Below are 17,150 nucleotides of genomic sequence, written 5' to 3' on the forward strand. Positions count from 1 at the left end.
TGGTATTTGCAAAAGTCATGCAAAGTTTTTGCAAGGCTCTGCAAGGTGTTCGCAAGGCTTTGCAATTTGTTTGCAAGGCTCTGCAAGGTGTTTGCAAAAACCATGCAAGGTGTTTGCAAGGCTTTGCAAGGCAGTGCAAGGTGTTTGCAAGGCAGTGCAAAGTGTTTGCAAGGTATTTTCTTAGACTAGGGTTAGGTTGGTCTTTTTACTGAAATTGAAAATTACATAATTGCCATCAGGGAGGTGAAGCCTAAAAAACTTTGATGAATCCTTTTTAACCAAAGTCATAATTTCTTAGGGAGTTTTGGCCAAATTCCCCATCTTGGATAACTTAAATTGAAGCGTGCTAAAATCGCTTAGAATCGATGGAATTGCTTGAAGATTGACGAAATCGATTGAATATCGACGAAATTGCTTGAAGATTTCGATGAAATCGCTTGAAAATTTACGAAATTGCTTGAAGATTGATGAAACCAGGAAGCAAATTGAAATCTCTCTCTCTGTATTTGCCTAATCTGTTAAAACCTTTATCTCAATCTGTTAGAATTGGAAGAATCCCTAATTCACATGACCCTAAAATAGAAACAATACAAAGAGAGAACAAGAGAGGGAACTTGGAATGAGATGAAATTGGCAATGAGTCGATTATGAAAACATTTCAAAATATGAACTCTCTGATGTCAATTGCATTTGTAATCGTTTAAGTATTAATATAATTAATGAATATAAATATTTTGTTAATTACTCTGTTTGCAGAAAAAAAAAATTATTTAAGTATATAGATCCGCACCCCTATGTGAAAATCCTGGATCCGTCCCTGATCATCATCATCAATTTTTTTTTGCTCGAGTGTTGCATTGAAGATGCTACTTGTTAAGAAATATATAAGGACATAGATACCTTCATGTTCTTTTTGGAAACACAATATTTTTAATTAGAAAGTTATTTTTGTTCAATATCTCCAAAATGCAATTTCTTCAATAAACAATACCGAGTACATTTATTATTTAGATATTGGATATGTTGATTTCTAATTAAAAAATTGAACTAAAATAAGAAAATGAAATAAACAAATACATCTATTATTAGATAATTTGAACGAAAATACAATTAACTCACTCAAGTGTTGGTACAATCCATTGGTTTAAAAGAAATTACATAATTGTCAATATCATACCCAACATTGACATTTATCTGTTGTTGATTGCCTAAAATACTAACCAACTTGTTGGCCTTCATAGCTAAACACCATAACTGCGAAAAATATCCCGGACTCAATTCAACCCAAGCATTCTCATAAGTTATATCTAAATCCACCCCAGTGAAATGAAATGTTATATTAGGTACAGACTTCTTCAAATTATCAAACGAAGCCCAATAACATAGACTAAAAAGTCGATTATTATCGACTAAGGACAAGCCCCTAGTCTTATTTTTTATAGATTCCACTAATATATTATAAGCTACTTCTTCAAGAGATGTGATTGATGCACCTGAATCTATAAGGAAGCCTCCTCTACCTTGATCCGTTACGTTAAACGTACCGGGCGGAATAGGAAGCCTTTCATTACCGACACTAATACCTTCTAAGTTTACGAAATAACTCGGGAACTTAGGGTTATATATTATTGGAGTCTTACCCCCAATGATCTTCGCCTTTGATCCAAAATGCATTTTACTTGTTTCACTCTCTTTTGTCTTACCGACCGATAATAAGCAGTAAGAGAATTGAAACATTGTTAATTGAGATATAAACGACAATGGGCTTGGATCAAGCCCAAAAATTCCTGGTGGTTTAGTTCCAGGACCACTACCACTACCACCGAAGACATTATTGTGTCCACAACCAAAGGTAATATCAACTATTTTAGATGATCCTGGTGATCCATCATTATCAAAATAAAATGTCTCCGTACAAAGTTCGCCATCTGATCTCGATCCATCTAGGTAATGAATATTATACAAACAAGTATTATTGGTCGGGTTGCAACGTCCAATGTATGGGTACACGTCCGATGAACATCTTTGTATATTAGCGTCATCACATTTTAGTCTGGCAAAAGATTTTGAGTTTGCTGGATTAAATATGGGTGGTTGTTGAGAATAACACTTGTGACAAGGAATACATTGAAGCCAAGGTAGAGAACTACCTGTATCAATGACAGCAAAGGTCTCAATTGAAGGCGTACCGATCCTGAAAGTCGTGATATGCACGGCTGTATCATGCAATGGACTTATTGGAGCTTCAATATAATTGAAAACCGACGAAGAAGAGTTTGATTTCATCATGTAGTGGTGATATCTTGAACGGGTTTGGTTGATTGATAATTGGATTCGATCATTACGACTGAGGTTAGGGTTATAGATGGTGATCTTGGTGAATTTATTCTATCAATGAGAGGTATTGTGAAACCTTTATCTTTAGTTTGAGGAGTAATGGATTGGGAAAGATAGTTGGAGGATGAGAGAGAAAGGGAAGTAAAGAGAGACAGCAACAAAGTTGTGATGAACATAACTAGTTTTTGGATTGAGGTAATGGGTGTTGAGAAGATGAGAAGAGTTGGAGGAAGACATGCTTAGGACTTGAGAGGATTATGTAAAATTCTTGGTTACATATGAATTATAGAGAAACATTTCATTCATGATAGAATCTTTTAAATGTGGAAGAAAATACGTGACATGCAGAAATCAAATGCCATAGTTTAGAACAAAAAGAGGCAAGAACTTGTACCTTAATAGAACAGGATTTATTATGTACACTGCCTTTTTCATTCAAATTCCTTTTGTAGTGCAGAAATTTTATGTTGTATAGTACATTTTTTTAATGCACTGTGCATTATTCCTATTGTATAGTGCATTTCCGAATGTTCTGTACGTACACTACTTTTTACATTTTTCGGATGTTTTTTGTGCACCTTTATTATGTTTAGTGGTACTTATTAGAATATTTTGTACATATACTAATTTATTTGTTTTCTTAAATTTCATTTTGTAGTGTGCATTTTATATACTATAGGGTACATTTTGGAACGTACTTTGCATGGTAGGGTAGACAACAAAATTTTACAAGTTTAGTTGGTAGATATGTGTGTTGCATTTTTCAGTAACCCAAACTATCATCATCAAAATACTAACCCAAACTAAAATATCTTTAAGACAATTTTGCTTTTGTGTTAAAAAAATCAAATTTTTAACTAAAGATCTCAAAAATGGTACTCAACTAAAATCAAACCAGATATTCTCATATCAAACAGAAATCACACAAAAAAGTAAAGAAATTTACAAGATCTTAATATTACAAATCTATGAAAAAAAACTCCAAATTTGTTCAAGAAAACGACTCTAGATTTGTATGGGAAAAGTACTTCCCGTAAATTTGGATGTTGCATGGATCCTCCAACTATCTTAAAAAAAAAATTTATTTATCTCTGTTTCTGGAAACTGAGAGAAATTTAAAAGATCTTGATGGGTAATGTATCATGATAGCCCGAGAAATTAAGATATTCGAAGTTTGTACTTCGATATGTTTTCATTATTATTTTTTCTGTTTGATTATAGATGAAGACTCGGTCAGTTCGATTACAGTGAAGTTTGGATTTGTTTTCATTGTCCATTAACACGTGGTCATTAAGAAGAAGCTTCGTTGAAGAAGAATAAGCTTCTTCATATTTTAACAAGAAGCTTTCAATTATTTTTCGTTCCAGATTTGTGAACTGAGTTTGAGATTTTCATATTGAGTTCTTATTCTCCAAACAGTTTTTGCGAGATTTAAGTCTGATTTTCGTAATCAGCAAACCAAGTTTACATCTTGTGAACCGAGTTTGTAAGATGTGTAAATTGTGTTTGCATTCTGGGAACCAAGTTATCAACATTTACAAACTCAATTTGCATTTGCAAACCGTGTTTGTAAGACTTGCAGGCCGAAAACCGAATTTACAAGATTTGCAGCCTACATTGTATTGGCAAACCGAATTTGCAGGATTCGCACTCACTTTGTATTTGTAAACCAAATTTACGAGATTTGCAAACTCAATTTGCTTGCATCTGCAAATCGAGTTTGAAAGTTGTGCAAACCCAGTTTGCGAAAATATAAAAGGAAAAAAATGTCATTTTTCTAGTTTTTTTTTTAGAAAAATGTATTGAAAGTGGATTTTTGCTGAAAAGATAACGAAGAAACCTTTCTAAGTATACAAATTTTATCGAAATCCAACCTCTAAAGGAAAAAAGATATATATATATATATATATATTAATCTGAATATATTCGCACATATATATATATATATATATATATATATATATATATATATATATATATATATATATATATATATATATATATTAATCTGAATATATTCGCACATACATATATATATATGTGTGTGTGCGAATATAAAATTTAAAAGAAAAAGTAAGAAATTAGTTACACAAAATAAATCTAGTCTTTATAAGTATCTTAATCTGAATAATATTATAAAATGTTTATTATTTTGTTACTTGATTTGAATATATTTTTTATTCAAATAGCTAAAACTCATAACTACAAAGCTACCTTTTAATTACAAAAGTTCTTCAAGGACAATGAATTCTAGTGTTTGATCATTTCCATCTTCGTTTCGTGCTTGTTACATTATAAATCATAATGAAAGGTGGGTATTAGAATAGTTATATAGTCTCACACAGTACAATTGTTAAAACTTCTCTCTTGTAAAACTCTGTATAAAGATCTTATGTAATTGGTAGGAATATATGTGAAGAGGTTTTATCCTCTTGATAATGGTGAACCGAGAGAGAGAGAGAGTGAGAGAGTATAGAGATCGACAGAGAGTAGAAAACGAGAGAGAGAGAGTCAGTAAATTAGTTAGAATAACTAGGGTAGATAATTTCTCTCTTGTGTTTTATTGATTGAATGAGTTACATATATATATATATATATATATATATATATATATATATATATATATATAGATAAAAGATACATAAAAGATACATAAAATCAAGGTTGAGTCTATCTAATTACGCAACATTCGGTCGGGCCACTCATGTGGTCGAGTGGGCTCGGATTGGATCCGGGTGGATCTTAACACTCCCCCTCAAGTTGGAGCGGGAAGTGAACTGACGCCCAACTTGCCAAGTAGTTGGTGAAATGAATCAGCACCAAGAGGTTTAGTAAATATGTCAGCAAGTTGTTCTTCTGAAGGTGTGAAACGGGGCGCAATGGTGTTGTCTTTGATCTTCTCTCGTACTAGGTGGCAGTCAATTTCTATATGCTTCGTACGTTCATGGAAGACCGGGTTATCAGCAATGTGGAGAACAACTTTATTGTCACAGTGGACCGTCATTGGAGAAGAGTGATCGATTCCAAAATCGAGTAAAAGAAACTTAAGCCATTGAAGCTTGCATGTAAGAGTTGCCAAAGCACGATATTCGGCTTCAGCCGAGGAACGAGCAACAGTTGGTTGCTTTTTTGATTTCCATGAGAGGGACATGGTGAAATATCCAGTAGTCGAACGTCGAGTGGACGAACAACCAACCCAGTCAGAATCACAGTATCTTGTGAGATGAAGGGTACTATTAGCAGAGAGAAAGATTCCTTTACCTAGGGATCCTTTCAAATAATGTAAAACTCGGTGAGCCGCCTCTAGGAGAAGGTTAGAGGGGGTTTGAAGAAACTGACTCAAGTTATTTACAGCAAAAGTGATGTCAGGACGAGTGACGGTCAAGTACAACAGGCGACCGATGAGATGTCGACAGATCGTGGGATCAGAAAGTGGTTTGCCGTCCGTTTGTTTTCGGCGAAGTTTTTGTTCCATAGGAAAGGAAGATGGACGAGAGGCAGTGAGGCCTGAATCCTGGATAATATCCAAGGCATATTTTTGTTGGCATAGGAAAATGCCATGAGAAGAACGGGAAACCTCAATTCCAAGAAAGTATTGGAGGCGCCCGATATCTTTGAGAGAGAATGTACGATCCAAAAAGGATTTAAGATCGAAGATGGCAGAGGGATTGTTACCTGTGATGATGATATCATCAACGTATACTAGAACATAAATTGAGGTGTGAGAAGTGGTAAATGTAAACAGATAACAATCTAATTTGGATTGTATAATCCACGACAGAGGAGGACTGAAGAAAATTTCGAGAACCATTGGCGAGAGGCCTGTTTAAGGCCATAGAGAGATTTATTGAGTTTACAAACTTTAGGCTCCCCCTTATATGAAAAACCGGGTGGCAATTTCATGAACACTTCTTCATGGAGGTCGCCTTGGAGAAAGGCATTGTAAACGTCAAGTTGATGGAGAGACCATCCTTCGATAGCCGCAATTGAAAGTAACACACGGACTGTTACAAGTTTGGCAACAGGGGCAAAGGTGTCAGTATAATCGAGACCTTCGATTTGAGTGTTGTTCGATTCGAGGGCCTTAATTTCCTTGGCCATTGCATCGCGCCAATGAGCAAATTTCATTGCTTGAGTAAATGAAGTTGGTTCGGAGGTTGAAAGAACCGAAGATAGGAATTGTTGGTGAGAAGTGGAAAAGGAATTGATTGAGAAATAACGTTCAAGGGGGTATTTGACTGTTGGAGCAGTGGAACACACAAAATCGTCCAAGTAGGAGGGACGGTGACGTGAACGTACTGGTCTGGAAACGGTTGGAGTGCCTGTAAAGGGAGGTTCAGACTGGACAGTAGAGGGTGTAGCTGGACCGTGTGGAGTAGGTGTTTCTGTGCACGGTAACAGTGGATTGTCTGGAGGAACCACTAAGGACTCGGAAGAAGGGGGTGCCTCCAGGGAAGTCGTGATAGGAAGGGAGGTAGTTTCTAGAGCCACCATTGTTGGATCAGCGGGAGCTGAAGTGAAAATAGTAGGGTGCGTTGCTGGACCAGGTTTTGCCGGATATATGAAAGTGCCGTTATCGGAGATAGAAATTGAAGGAACCACCGGTGGATCCCGTGGGTCAGTAGGGGCGTTCATCGGGAAGCTTGACTCATGAAATGTGACATCCCGAGAGGTGAATATGCGTTGAGTTTTAATATCATAAACTTGGTAGCCTTTTTGTCACAAAGGATACCCGAGAAATAGACCGGGAGAGGCGCGTTGTTCCATTTTGTTTGAAACTAGTGGAACACGTGCAAAACAAAGACACCCGAATACTCGTAAGTGAGATAGGTCGGGTGGAGAACCTAGTAAAATCTCGTGAGGAGATAAACCCCGAAAAATAGGAGTCGAAAGGGGTAAGTTTGTGTTAGAAGTAACCCAAATATGGACTTGTATCGAACCCGGTTTAACCTACCGAAGCTTGGACCCATTAGCGGAGCTGATTACTGAGACAGAACTGGTATGCGAAGCAGGGTTGTGAGGCAGAGTTGGACTCCGAGACAGAGCTGGAATGCGGAAGATAGGCTTATGTCGGTGATTAGTGATGCACCCGAAAAGGTTGCACACCCAAGCGGAGGTATCAAGTAGTAACCGGTAAAACCGGAGTCGATCTAAGGATAGGAAGGCGGTTCGGATAACGAAGGGTCTTATCTGTAGGTCTAGATATTAAATGCTAACTTAGACTAAAAAGGAAGGGAAATAACAAAGATAAATGGGGGTTTTGATCGAATAAGAAACGAAGAAAGATAACAAGTTAAGCTACTAAATAATATAAGTAAACGGGCGAGAGAGATTCGAGAGAAGAGTTCGGAGGAACAAGAGTCGGAGAACAAGAGTCGGAAGATAAATAAGTGAGAGAGTTGTCAGAGTCTGGGAATGCATAATGATAAACCTACGACTACGTATGATCCAATCTAATGTGTCGAAGTATAATCAATGTTCGACTCCTAAAGTAGATGTTTCTAAGCACTACGTATATCCGGAGATCATACTTAGTCAAACAAACGCCTAATTCGGTTAATCCCGAGTTATCGAAAGTGTCGTCTAGTCGCCTAACTATGTTAAGTGCATAACAAGACACATGAAATTTGACTTGACTACGATCGATATCGAATACTTCGTTTCGTTTATTAACTATGCGAAGTGCTTGACAAGACACATGAAAATACGATCAAAACGATAATCGAAATTAATGAACATTAATTTATAATCAAAACATCAAATCATATTAAACATAATCACGAATTCATCACATTTCATCTCATATAATCGACACATTAAAGTTAGCTAAATATGGCGATTGAATAAGAAATGGAAAGAAAATGATGAGAGAATCCCCCTTTTTCGATGTGGTTCGAGGCTAAGATCGCCGGAAAATATGAGCCTTTAAGGTGCAGCCGATCTCCCCTTAGCAAATTCTGGGTTCCCCATAGCGACCACCATCATCTTCTCCATTTATCACAAGCCTCCATTAAAGCTAAACCCTAACTTTCTCTCTCTAGCAATTTCTAGCTCAAAACCAAATCAAACCACATGGGTAGCTAGCCAAAGACATGGGGAATAAAAGCCCTAAGGTTTCGGATCAAGAAGGTTGCCGGAACACCCTTAAAAATCCGGCCAAAGTTGGAAAAAATCCGGCCAAAAGCAAATCCGGCCAAGAAAGCTCCTTCCCGGACCTTGTGCATCCGGCCGGTGCTGTCCCGTGCATGTGCACTGCTCATGAATGCGTCCCGAGTGCCGTCCCGAGCTGCAGCCGTGCATCCCGTGCCAGCCTGTTGAAGACCCGAGTTGCTGCCCTTGCAGCCGTGCCGGAGCAGCTGTGCGTCCATGAAAACTGCAGTAGTAGCTCCCATGCATCCTTCCCGCGCCGGCCAGCTGCTGTTGCAGCTCTCCCGAGCATCCTTCCCGAGCAGCCCGAGCTGCTGCTCGGTCGGCCAAAGCTAGGCTGGCCTAGTGTGCTGGCCGGCCTATGCTTTGGCCGGATCCTCCTTCTTCTCTCTTGTCTTTCTCTTCAAACCCTCTCTTTCAAACTCTTAAATCCTCAAACTCAAGAACCCTCTTGCCTCTTTTCTCTCTCTTCCTTCTTGCCTCCTTTCCAAGATAGAAGATGATGAATAGTAAACTCTAACTTGTGTTTACTACTCAAACCCTAGGGTCCCTTGATTTAGTCAACTTCTTTAGACTTTGTTGACTTGGATCCATAAAGAGAGGGTGCCCAGATAATTCTTCCTTGTCATTCTTCATTGGGCTCTTGGGCTTTGATTTAGAAACCAAGAGGTGCCTCCATCCTTGTCTCTACATCTTCAAATTGTCACAAAGGACTAAAATACCCTCGGACTCCTTTCTTTCATAACTTCCCCGTCTGAACTCGGAATTGACTTCCGTTTTCACCGTCGGACTTGTCATTGCCTCCACTTGTAATTTGATTTGCTTGAAGTCGTTTTCTCTCGTTTTTGGCACATGAAATGATAGTGATAATTCGTTCCTTTTATTCCAAATATCATGTTTAACTCCAAAATAGGTACCTAACATTGTTCATGCTTTATAGTGAGATATTTCATGCTTTTGTTAAGTTATTAGATGGGGTATGCTTATTAGATGATGAATGATTGTTAAGGAATATAGCCTTTATATGATGATCAATTAAAATTACTTGATTTTGAAATGTGTTATTAAAGAATATCTTCCGAAATCTAAATAGTTTATTATGTTAGATTTTGAGTTATATATGAAAAATAGAATTGTTGGTTGAATGCATGTTTTAGATAGTCCGTTTATGTGGTAGAATCAAGAACCCTAGATTTCTTTCCCACATTGATTTCATTCTTCTTTAGTCTATTAGTATTGTTTTCTTTTTAAAATAGTTTTCAAACACCAACCAAAATTAATGAATGGAGTGTCAATTTAAGATTTAATGTGAAGTTACCTATCCCGTGGAACGATATTCGGATTTACAACTTACTGTAACTTGATCCCTACGCTTGGGGAAAAGATCTATTTTAGGCCTATCATTCATTCATAATGACAGAGCTCTATTTATAAATGATAAGACTTCTACTATCACTGTCAGGAATGCTGAAGAAAGCGAAATTATATCTATTCTCTTGGAAATCAGGTGGGTCGCTAACCTAAAGATCAAATTCCTTCATGTGAAAAGTGATAATATTGCGATCATCAATCATCTCAATTACACAAGCAAATCAATTAACTGGCAGTCTAAGGTCCATGCTACATCGATCAAGAATTTTCTCCAGCAATTTCAAGGCATCATTTTCTCTCATATCCCTCGCAAAAGAAATGAGTTAGCAGATATTCTCGCTAAATGGGCAAGGATTCATATTAGTAATTCTAGTTGGACTGTTATTCCATGTGTAATTAGTCATAAATACTGTAATAACTCTTTTATGTACTATTAATTTACGACACTTGAACAAAAAAAAAGTTGATTTCCTAATTGAAAAATAAATTGAATTTTTCTTCCCGAAAATTAGCACTTGGTCTAAAAGGTAACCCCTTTAATAAGAAAAAATCTACATCAGAACGTAAAATCAATCCATAATGTCAGGTTTGGGACAGAAATGTCAGGTTCAGAATGGTTAAAATTGAGTTTGGATGTGATGATGTCACAGGATGAAAATGTGAACTAAATTGATTTGTCAAGGGTTCACATGGGTGATGTCAGGCAGTTATGTTTTCCCGATTCGTTATGTACTATAAAATACAATTTTTTCTGCGCAAATGTTTCCGGTCCACAATTTTAGTATTAGTCCAAACCTGACATTTTAGACCTCATTTTTTTTAATTTAGACCTATCTTTTTGGACCATCTGTCCAATCACTTCTTTTTGCTCGAGTGTTGCATTGAAGATGCTACTTTTTTTTTTTTTTGTTGAAGTATTGAAGATGCTACTTGTTAAGAAATATACAAGGACATAGATACCTTCGTGCTCTTTTTGGAAACGGAATATTTTTAATTAAAAAGTTATTTTTGATCAATATCTCCAAAATGCAATTTGTTCAATAAACAATACCGAGTACATTTATTATTTAGATAGTGGATATGTTGATTTCTTAATTAAAAAATTGAACTAAAATAAAAGAAAAACGAAATAAACAAATACATCTATTATTAGATAATTTAAACTAAAATACAACTAACTCGCTCAAGTGTTGGTACAATCCATTGGTTGAAAAGAAATTACATAATTGTCAATATCATACCCAACATTGACATTTCTCTGTTGATGATTGCCAAAAATACTAATAAACTTAATGGGCATCATAGCTAAACACCATAACTGTGAAAACAATCCAGAATCAACTTTAACCCAAGCATTCTCATAACTTATATCTAAATCAACCCCAGTGAAATGAAATGTTATATTAGGTACATCCTTCTTCAAATTATCAAACGAAGCCCAATAACATAGACTAAACGGTGGATTATCATCGACTAAGGATAAGCCTCTAGTCTTATTTTTTATCGAATCTACTAATATATTATAAGCTACTTCTTCAAGCGATGTGACTGATGTACCTGAATCTATAAGGAAGCCTCCCCTACCTCGATCTGTTCGGTTGAACGTGCCGGGTGGAATAGGAAGCCTCTCATTACCAACACTAATACCTTCTAAGTTTACGAAATAACCCGGGAACTTAGGGTTGTATATTATTGGAGTCTTACCCCCAACAATCTTCGCTTTTGATCCAAAATGCATATTACTTGTTTCACTCTCTTTTGTGTTACCGATCGGTAATAAGCAGTAAGAGAATTGAAACATAGTTAATTGAGATATAAACGACAATGGGCTTGGATCAAGCCCAATAATTCCTGGTGGTTTATTTCCAGTACCACGACCACCTAAGTCATTATTGTGTCCACAACCAAACGTAATATCAACTACTTTAGATGATCCTGGTGATCCATCATTATCAAAATAAAATGTTTCTGTAGAGAGTTCACCCTCTGATTTCGATCCACATAGGTAATTAATATTATACAAACAAGTATTATTCGTCGGGTTGCAACGTCCATTGTACGGGTACACGTCGGATGAACATCTTTGTATATTAGCGTCATCACATTTTAGTCTAGCAAAAGATTTTGAGTTTGCTGGATTAAATATGGGTGGTTGTTGAGAATAACACTTGTGACAAGGAATACATTGAAGCCAAGGTATAGAACTACCTGTATCAATGACAGCAAAGGTCTCAATTGAAGGCGTACCGATCTTGAAAGTCGCAAGATACAGGGCTATATCATGTGATGGACTTATTGGAGCTGCAATATAATTGAAAACCGACGAAGAAGAGTTTGATTTCATCATGTAGTGGTGATATCTTGAATGTGTTTGGTTGATTGATAATTGGATTCGGTCGTTACGAGTGAGGTTAGGGTTATAGAATGGTGATCTTGGTGAATTTATTCTATCAATGAGAGGTATTGTGAAACCATTATCTTTACTTTGAGGAGTAATGGTTTGGTAAGGATAGTTGGAGGATGAGAGAGTAAGAGAAGTAAAGAGAGAAAGCAACAGAGTTGTGATGAACATAACTAGTTTTTGGATTGAGGGAAGGAGGTAATGGGGTTTGAGAAGATGAGAAGAGTTGGAGGAAGACATGCTTAGGACTTGAGAGGAGTATGTGAAATTCTTGGTTACATATATATCTATTATAGAGGAAAATTTCATTCATGATAAAATCTTTTAGATGTGGAAGAAAATAATTGACATGCAGAAGAGGAAGGGTGCCAATATCATAAATAGAAATAGAAATCAAATGCCATAGTTTAGAACAAAAAGAGGCAAGAACTTATACCTTAATAGAACAAGATTTTGTGAAAAGGAGGAATGGTTTTTGTATAATATGAAAACAAAACTGTGTTTACTTTCCTTGATATTGCAGAAATGATATTACTAAAATCATACCCAAATCACATACCCACATTCTTTTTTTTTTTTGTGGGTGAAACGTATTCTCTCTCTATATATATATTATATATACACATAATAGGGTATAACCCGTGTCCTAGGGCACGGACAATTGAGAGATTGATTTTAATTAGTTATTATTTATTTGTTTATTTTCTCTTAAAGTAGTTATTATTTTATTGAGAGGGAGAAATTTTAATTTCTTTTTTTAACCCTTGAAATTTATTTTGTTTCTTTTTTTCTTAAATTAGAATTTTTATTTCTAGGAAGGAAAGGATTATTATTTTTTAAATAGCTTTTAAATATATAGTCTAATTGTTACCAGAAATTTCATAGCGTTTAATTAGACTCACCAGAAGGTCCAGAAATTTCATAGTGTTTCAAAATTCAATTAGACTCACCAGAACTATAAATAAATAATGAACATCTAAAATAGCATAAGGTTCTTTTCAAATTCAATTTGGCTCACCACAAATCTTTGTAAATAACAAATATAAATTTCATAGTGTTTAATTAACGACCGAGATGATAATTTAACCAACTTAACAATGGAGATTTACAAAGATTTGGTGAGTAGGAAATGTATTGATAAAAATATTTCTCTAGTTAAATCAAACAACATATGCAACCACAACAAAATAAACAGAAAATTAATCAAACAAACAACTAAAAAAAACTAAAGTTTATGATAATTCAAACTACATATGTGCCTACAACAAACAACTTAACAATGGATTTACAACAATGATAGTAAAAAAACTTTATGTTAATTTACCAAAATCTTATTGGAGAACAATGATAGTTAATTAACAACAATGATAGTAAATTTATGTGTCTGCATATGTGTTGCATGTGGGCCTACCAGAACTTTCTCTAGTTTTCTTAAACTCAATCTGCATATGTGTTGTTCCGTAATAGTTGTTTCATTATTAACCAACCTAACTATGAAAATTTTATAGGCTCTCTAGCAATCTTTGTAATTTACAATGAAGACGATAATTTAAGATAAATATGCATAAGAAGAATAATAATTAGAAGACATGGTTGAGTACTCACCAGAAATCATAATAGAATTGAAGTTCAATGAAGAGAAAGTGAAGATTAAAACCCTAAAGTCTAAAGTGAAGTTCAATTAAAATTTGAGTAACCTCCTCTTATTTTCACCATAAATACTTGAGGATTGAGTAGAAACTTTCCCCAAATCTGAGTAGAGACGTTCCCAAATATATGTAGAACTCCTCTTATGGAAATCTGAGTAGAAACTTTCTTACCCTAAATTAATTATTTTATTTCTAATAAGGACGCGGTTATTTTTTTAAATAGATTATTTTATATCCCGTGCCCTAGGGCACGAATATTTGTATCAATCAAATGTTACGAAATTTATTGTTATATTTTATTGAGAGAGAGAGATTTTTATTAGTTATTATTTTTTTGTATTACTTTTTTGTTCATTTTCTCTTAAATTAATTATTATTTTATTAAGAGAGAGTTTAATTTCTATTTTTAACCCTTGAAATTTATTTTGTTTCTTTTTTTCTAAAATTAGTTATTTTATTTCTAAGGAGGAAACGATTAGTTATTTCTAGGGTATATCCCATGTCCTAGGGCACAGACACTTATATCAATCAAATGTTACGAAATTTATTTTATATTTTACTGAGAGAGAGAGAGAGAGATTTTTGTTAGTTATTATTTTTTGGTATTATTTTTTTGTTTCTTTTCTCTTAAATTAGTTATTATTTTATGGAGAGAGAGAGAATTTAATTTCTTTCTTTAACTCTTAAAATTTATTTTGTTTCTTTTTTTTTTCTTAAATTAGTTATTTTATTTCTAAGAAGAAAAGGATTATTGTTTTTTAAATAGGTAACTTTATTTCTACGAAGGACTATATTTTAAATTTTGAGAAGGGCTTCCAGACAATATCCTTTATTAAAGAAGGATGTTTGTCCCAGTCATCGTTTTCCCTTCTGTTTTATATAAGAGATATATATATAATATATATCCACATTATCTATTTTTGTTCTTATAAATTTTCTCTACTTTCTCTCTTCCTCTCCGTATCTTCTTTCTCTCAGCAATCTCAATTACTCAAGATTGTTTCTATAAAAAAGTTCTCCCTAGAATTTCCTTTTAGATTTTTTTTTCTTTACAATTGTTAGTTCTGACTTCTGAGTGCATTATATGTACACTATGTTTATGTTGTGCACAATGTTTATGTTGTATAGTACATTTTTTTAATGTACTGTACACAATTACTTTTAATTTTATTTATTTTTCTTTCGCAGTGCGAAAGTATTTCTATTGTACGGTGCATTTGCAAATGTTGTGTGCTTACATTACTTTTTACATTTCTCAAATGTTTTCATCTGCGCTTTATTATGTTAAGTCGTACTTATTAGAATGTTTTGTACATACACTAAATTTTGTTTTTATATTAAATTTCATTTTGTAATGTGCATTTTTTTATATTATATGGTACATTATCGAACATATTGTGCATAGTATGATTATATTATATGGTGCAACCGGACCTCCTGGGTCCACCCGAAAAAATCAATTCTAACTACCCTGAGGTTGTGGACAAGTGAACCTGAGGTTGTGGGTTTGATTCTCACTTCATACATTTTTAAGTGTTTTAATTTTATTTTTTGAAATTATTTAACTATCTTAAATTCATATAAAATCAATTCTAACTACCCTAAAATCTATGAAATTCAATTCATCTGCCTTAAACCCCTACAAACTTCAATTCAGCTGCCATAAACTCCTACAAACTTTCTTTTTCATTTAGTCGGACAAATGATTAATGTTATTGGAGGATCGTGCAAGCGGCAAAGTATGCTTAACATTATACAAAAAATAAAAAAACAAAAAACAGAACCAAATGAATTTTGAGAGCTTATAACTGGACAAGGTTTAAATCAAGAAACAAGTCTTAGGCAATCTGGAGCTAGTCATTGGGGTTCACACTATAACAGTTTGACATCTGTTATCCAAGATGCAAATTTTTTATCCAAGATGCAAATTTTTGAGTTCGCATTTTGTTTACATTTGATGAAGCTATTGGTGGAAATAACAAATGAATTGTCACAAGTACTACAAAGAAAATATTACTGAGTTGCTCCATTGTATGTCATGTTTGAGTCCATCTAGAGATTTTTCCCTTTTCGACAAAAGTAAGTTGACGCCTCTTGTTAAATTTTATCCGTCAGATTTCAATAGTCTTGACACTATGCTACTTAGTTCTCAACTTCATAATTACATTTATAATATGAGGCAGAATGATGATTTCTCAAATTTAGATGAGACTGAAGCTCTTGATACAACATTGGTGGAAACTAAGAGAGATAAAATATATCATTTAGTTTATTTGCTCATAACTTTAGCGCTAACTTTGCCGGTTGCAACTGCCTCCGTTGAAAAAGCTTTTTCAGCTAGTTAAAACATGTTTAAGAAACAAGATGAGTGGTCTGTGGCTTAGTGATAGTTTAGTAGTCTTTATTGAAAAAAAAAATTTAGTGAAATTGACAATAAATCGATTATGTGAACAATTCAAAATATGAACTCTCGTAGAGGTCAATTGCATTTGTAATGGTTGATGTATTAATATAATTAATGAATATAAGTATTTTGTTAATTTCAAAATATGAACTCTCGTAGAGGTCAATTGCGTTTGTAATCATTGATGTATTAATATAATTAATGAATATAAGTATTTTGTTAATTACTGCGTTTGGAAAAAAAAATAGGTATATATAAATCTACACCCGCTAAGTGAAATCCTGGATTCTTCCTTGCTTACAAGTGTAGTTGGTAGATATTGTGTGTTGCATGTTTTCACTAGAATATGGCTCCCGTTGAAATCTGGATCGGCCTTTAAATTGCATCATATCATATACGAGAAGTTTACAAATGCATTATGCATAATACAATGGGGAATTTGGCCAAAACTCCCTAAGAAATTATGACTTTGGTTAAAAAGGATTCATCACAGTTTTTTAGGCTTCACCTCCCTGATGGCAATTATGTAATTTTCAATTTCAGTAAAAAGACCAACCTAACCCTAGTCTAAGAAAATACCTTGCAAACACTTTGCACTGCCTTGCAAACACCTTGCACTGCCTTGCAAAGCCTTACAAACACCTTTCAGAGCCTTGCAAACACCTTGCATGGTTTTTGCAAACACCTTGCAGAGCCTTGCAAAAACTTTGCATGACTTTTGCAAATACCATGCACAACCTTGCGAACACCTTGCAGAGCCTTGCAAAGCTTTGCAAATACCTTGCAGAGCCTTGCAAACACCTTGCAGAGCCTTGCAAACACCTTGCAATGCCATGCAAAT

At 34.6% G+C, this 17,150-nt stretch overlaps 2 protein-coding genes across 2 annotated transcripts; both read right to left on the reverse strand.

The window, feature by feature from the left end:
• Positions 1-1,119: 1,119 nt before the first annotated feature.
• LOC147543152 (aspartic proteinase nepenthesin-2-like) lies at positions 1,120-2,286 on the reverse strand. The gene has a single exon (XM_086635380.1). It carries the CDS (start codon positions 2,284-2,286, stop codon positions 1,120-1,122), a length of 1,167 nt encoding a protein of 388 aa, XP_086491506.1.
• An 8,752-nt stretch (positions 2,287-11,038) lies between these two features.
• On the reverse strand, positions 11,039-12,199 carry LOC147543153 (aspartic proteinase nepenthesin-1-like). The gene has a single exon (XM_086635381.1). It carries the CDS (start codon positions 12,197-12,199, stop codon positions 11,039-11,041), a length of 1,161 nt encoding a protein of 386 aa, XP_086491507.1.
• Positions 12,200-17,150: the final 4,951 nt, after the last annotated feature.

Source organism: Eschscholzia californica, unplaced genomic scaffold (genome assembly GCF_041429995.1).
Source record: "Eschscholzia californica isolate CP2 unplaced genomic scaffold, dmEscCali1.0.p SCAF_4, whole genome shotgun sequence".
In the NCBI taxonomy this organism is placed as follows: Eukaryota; Viridiplantae; Streptophyta; class Magnoliopsida; order Ranunculales; family Papaveraceae; genus Eschscholzia; species Eschscholzia californica.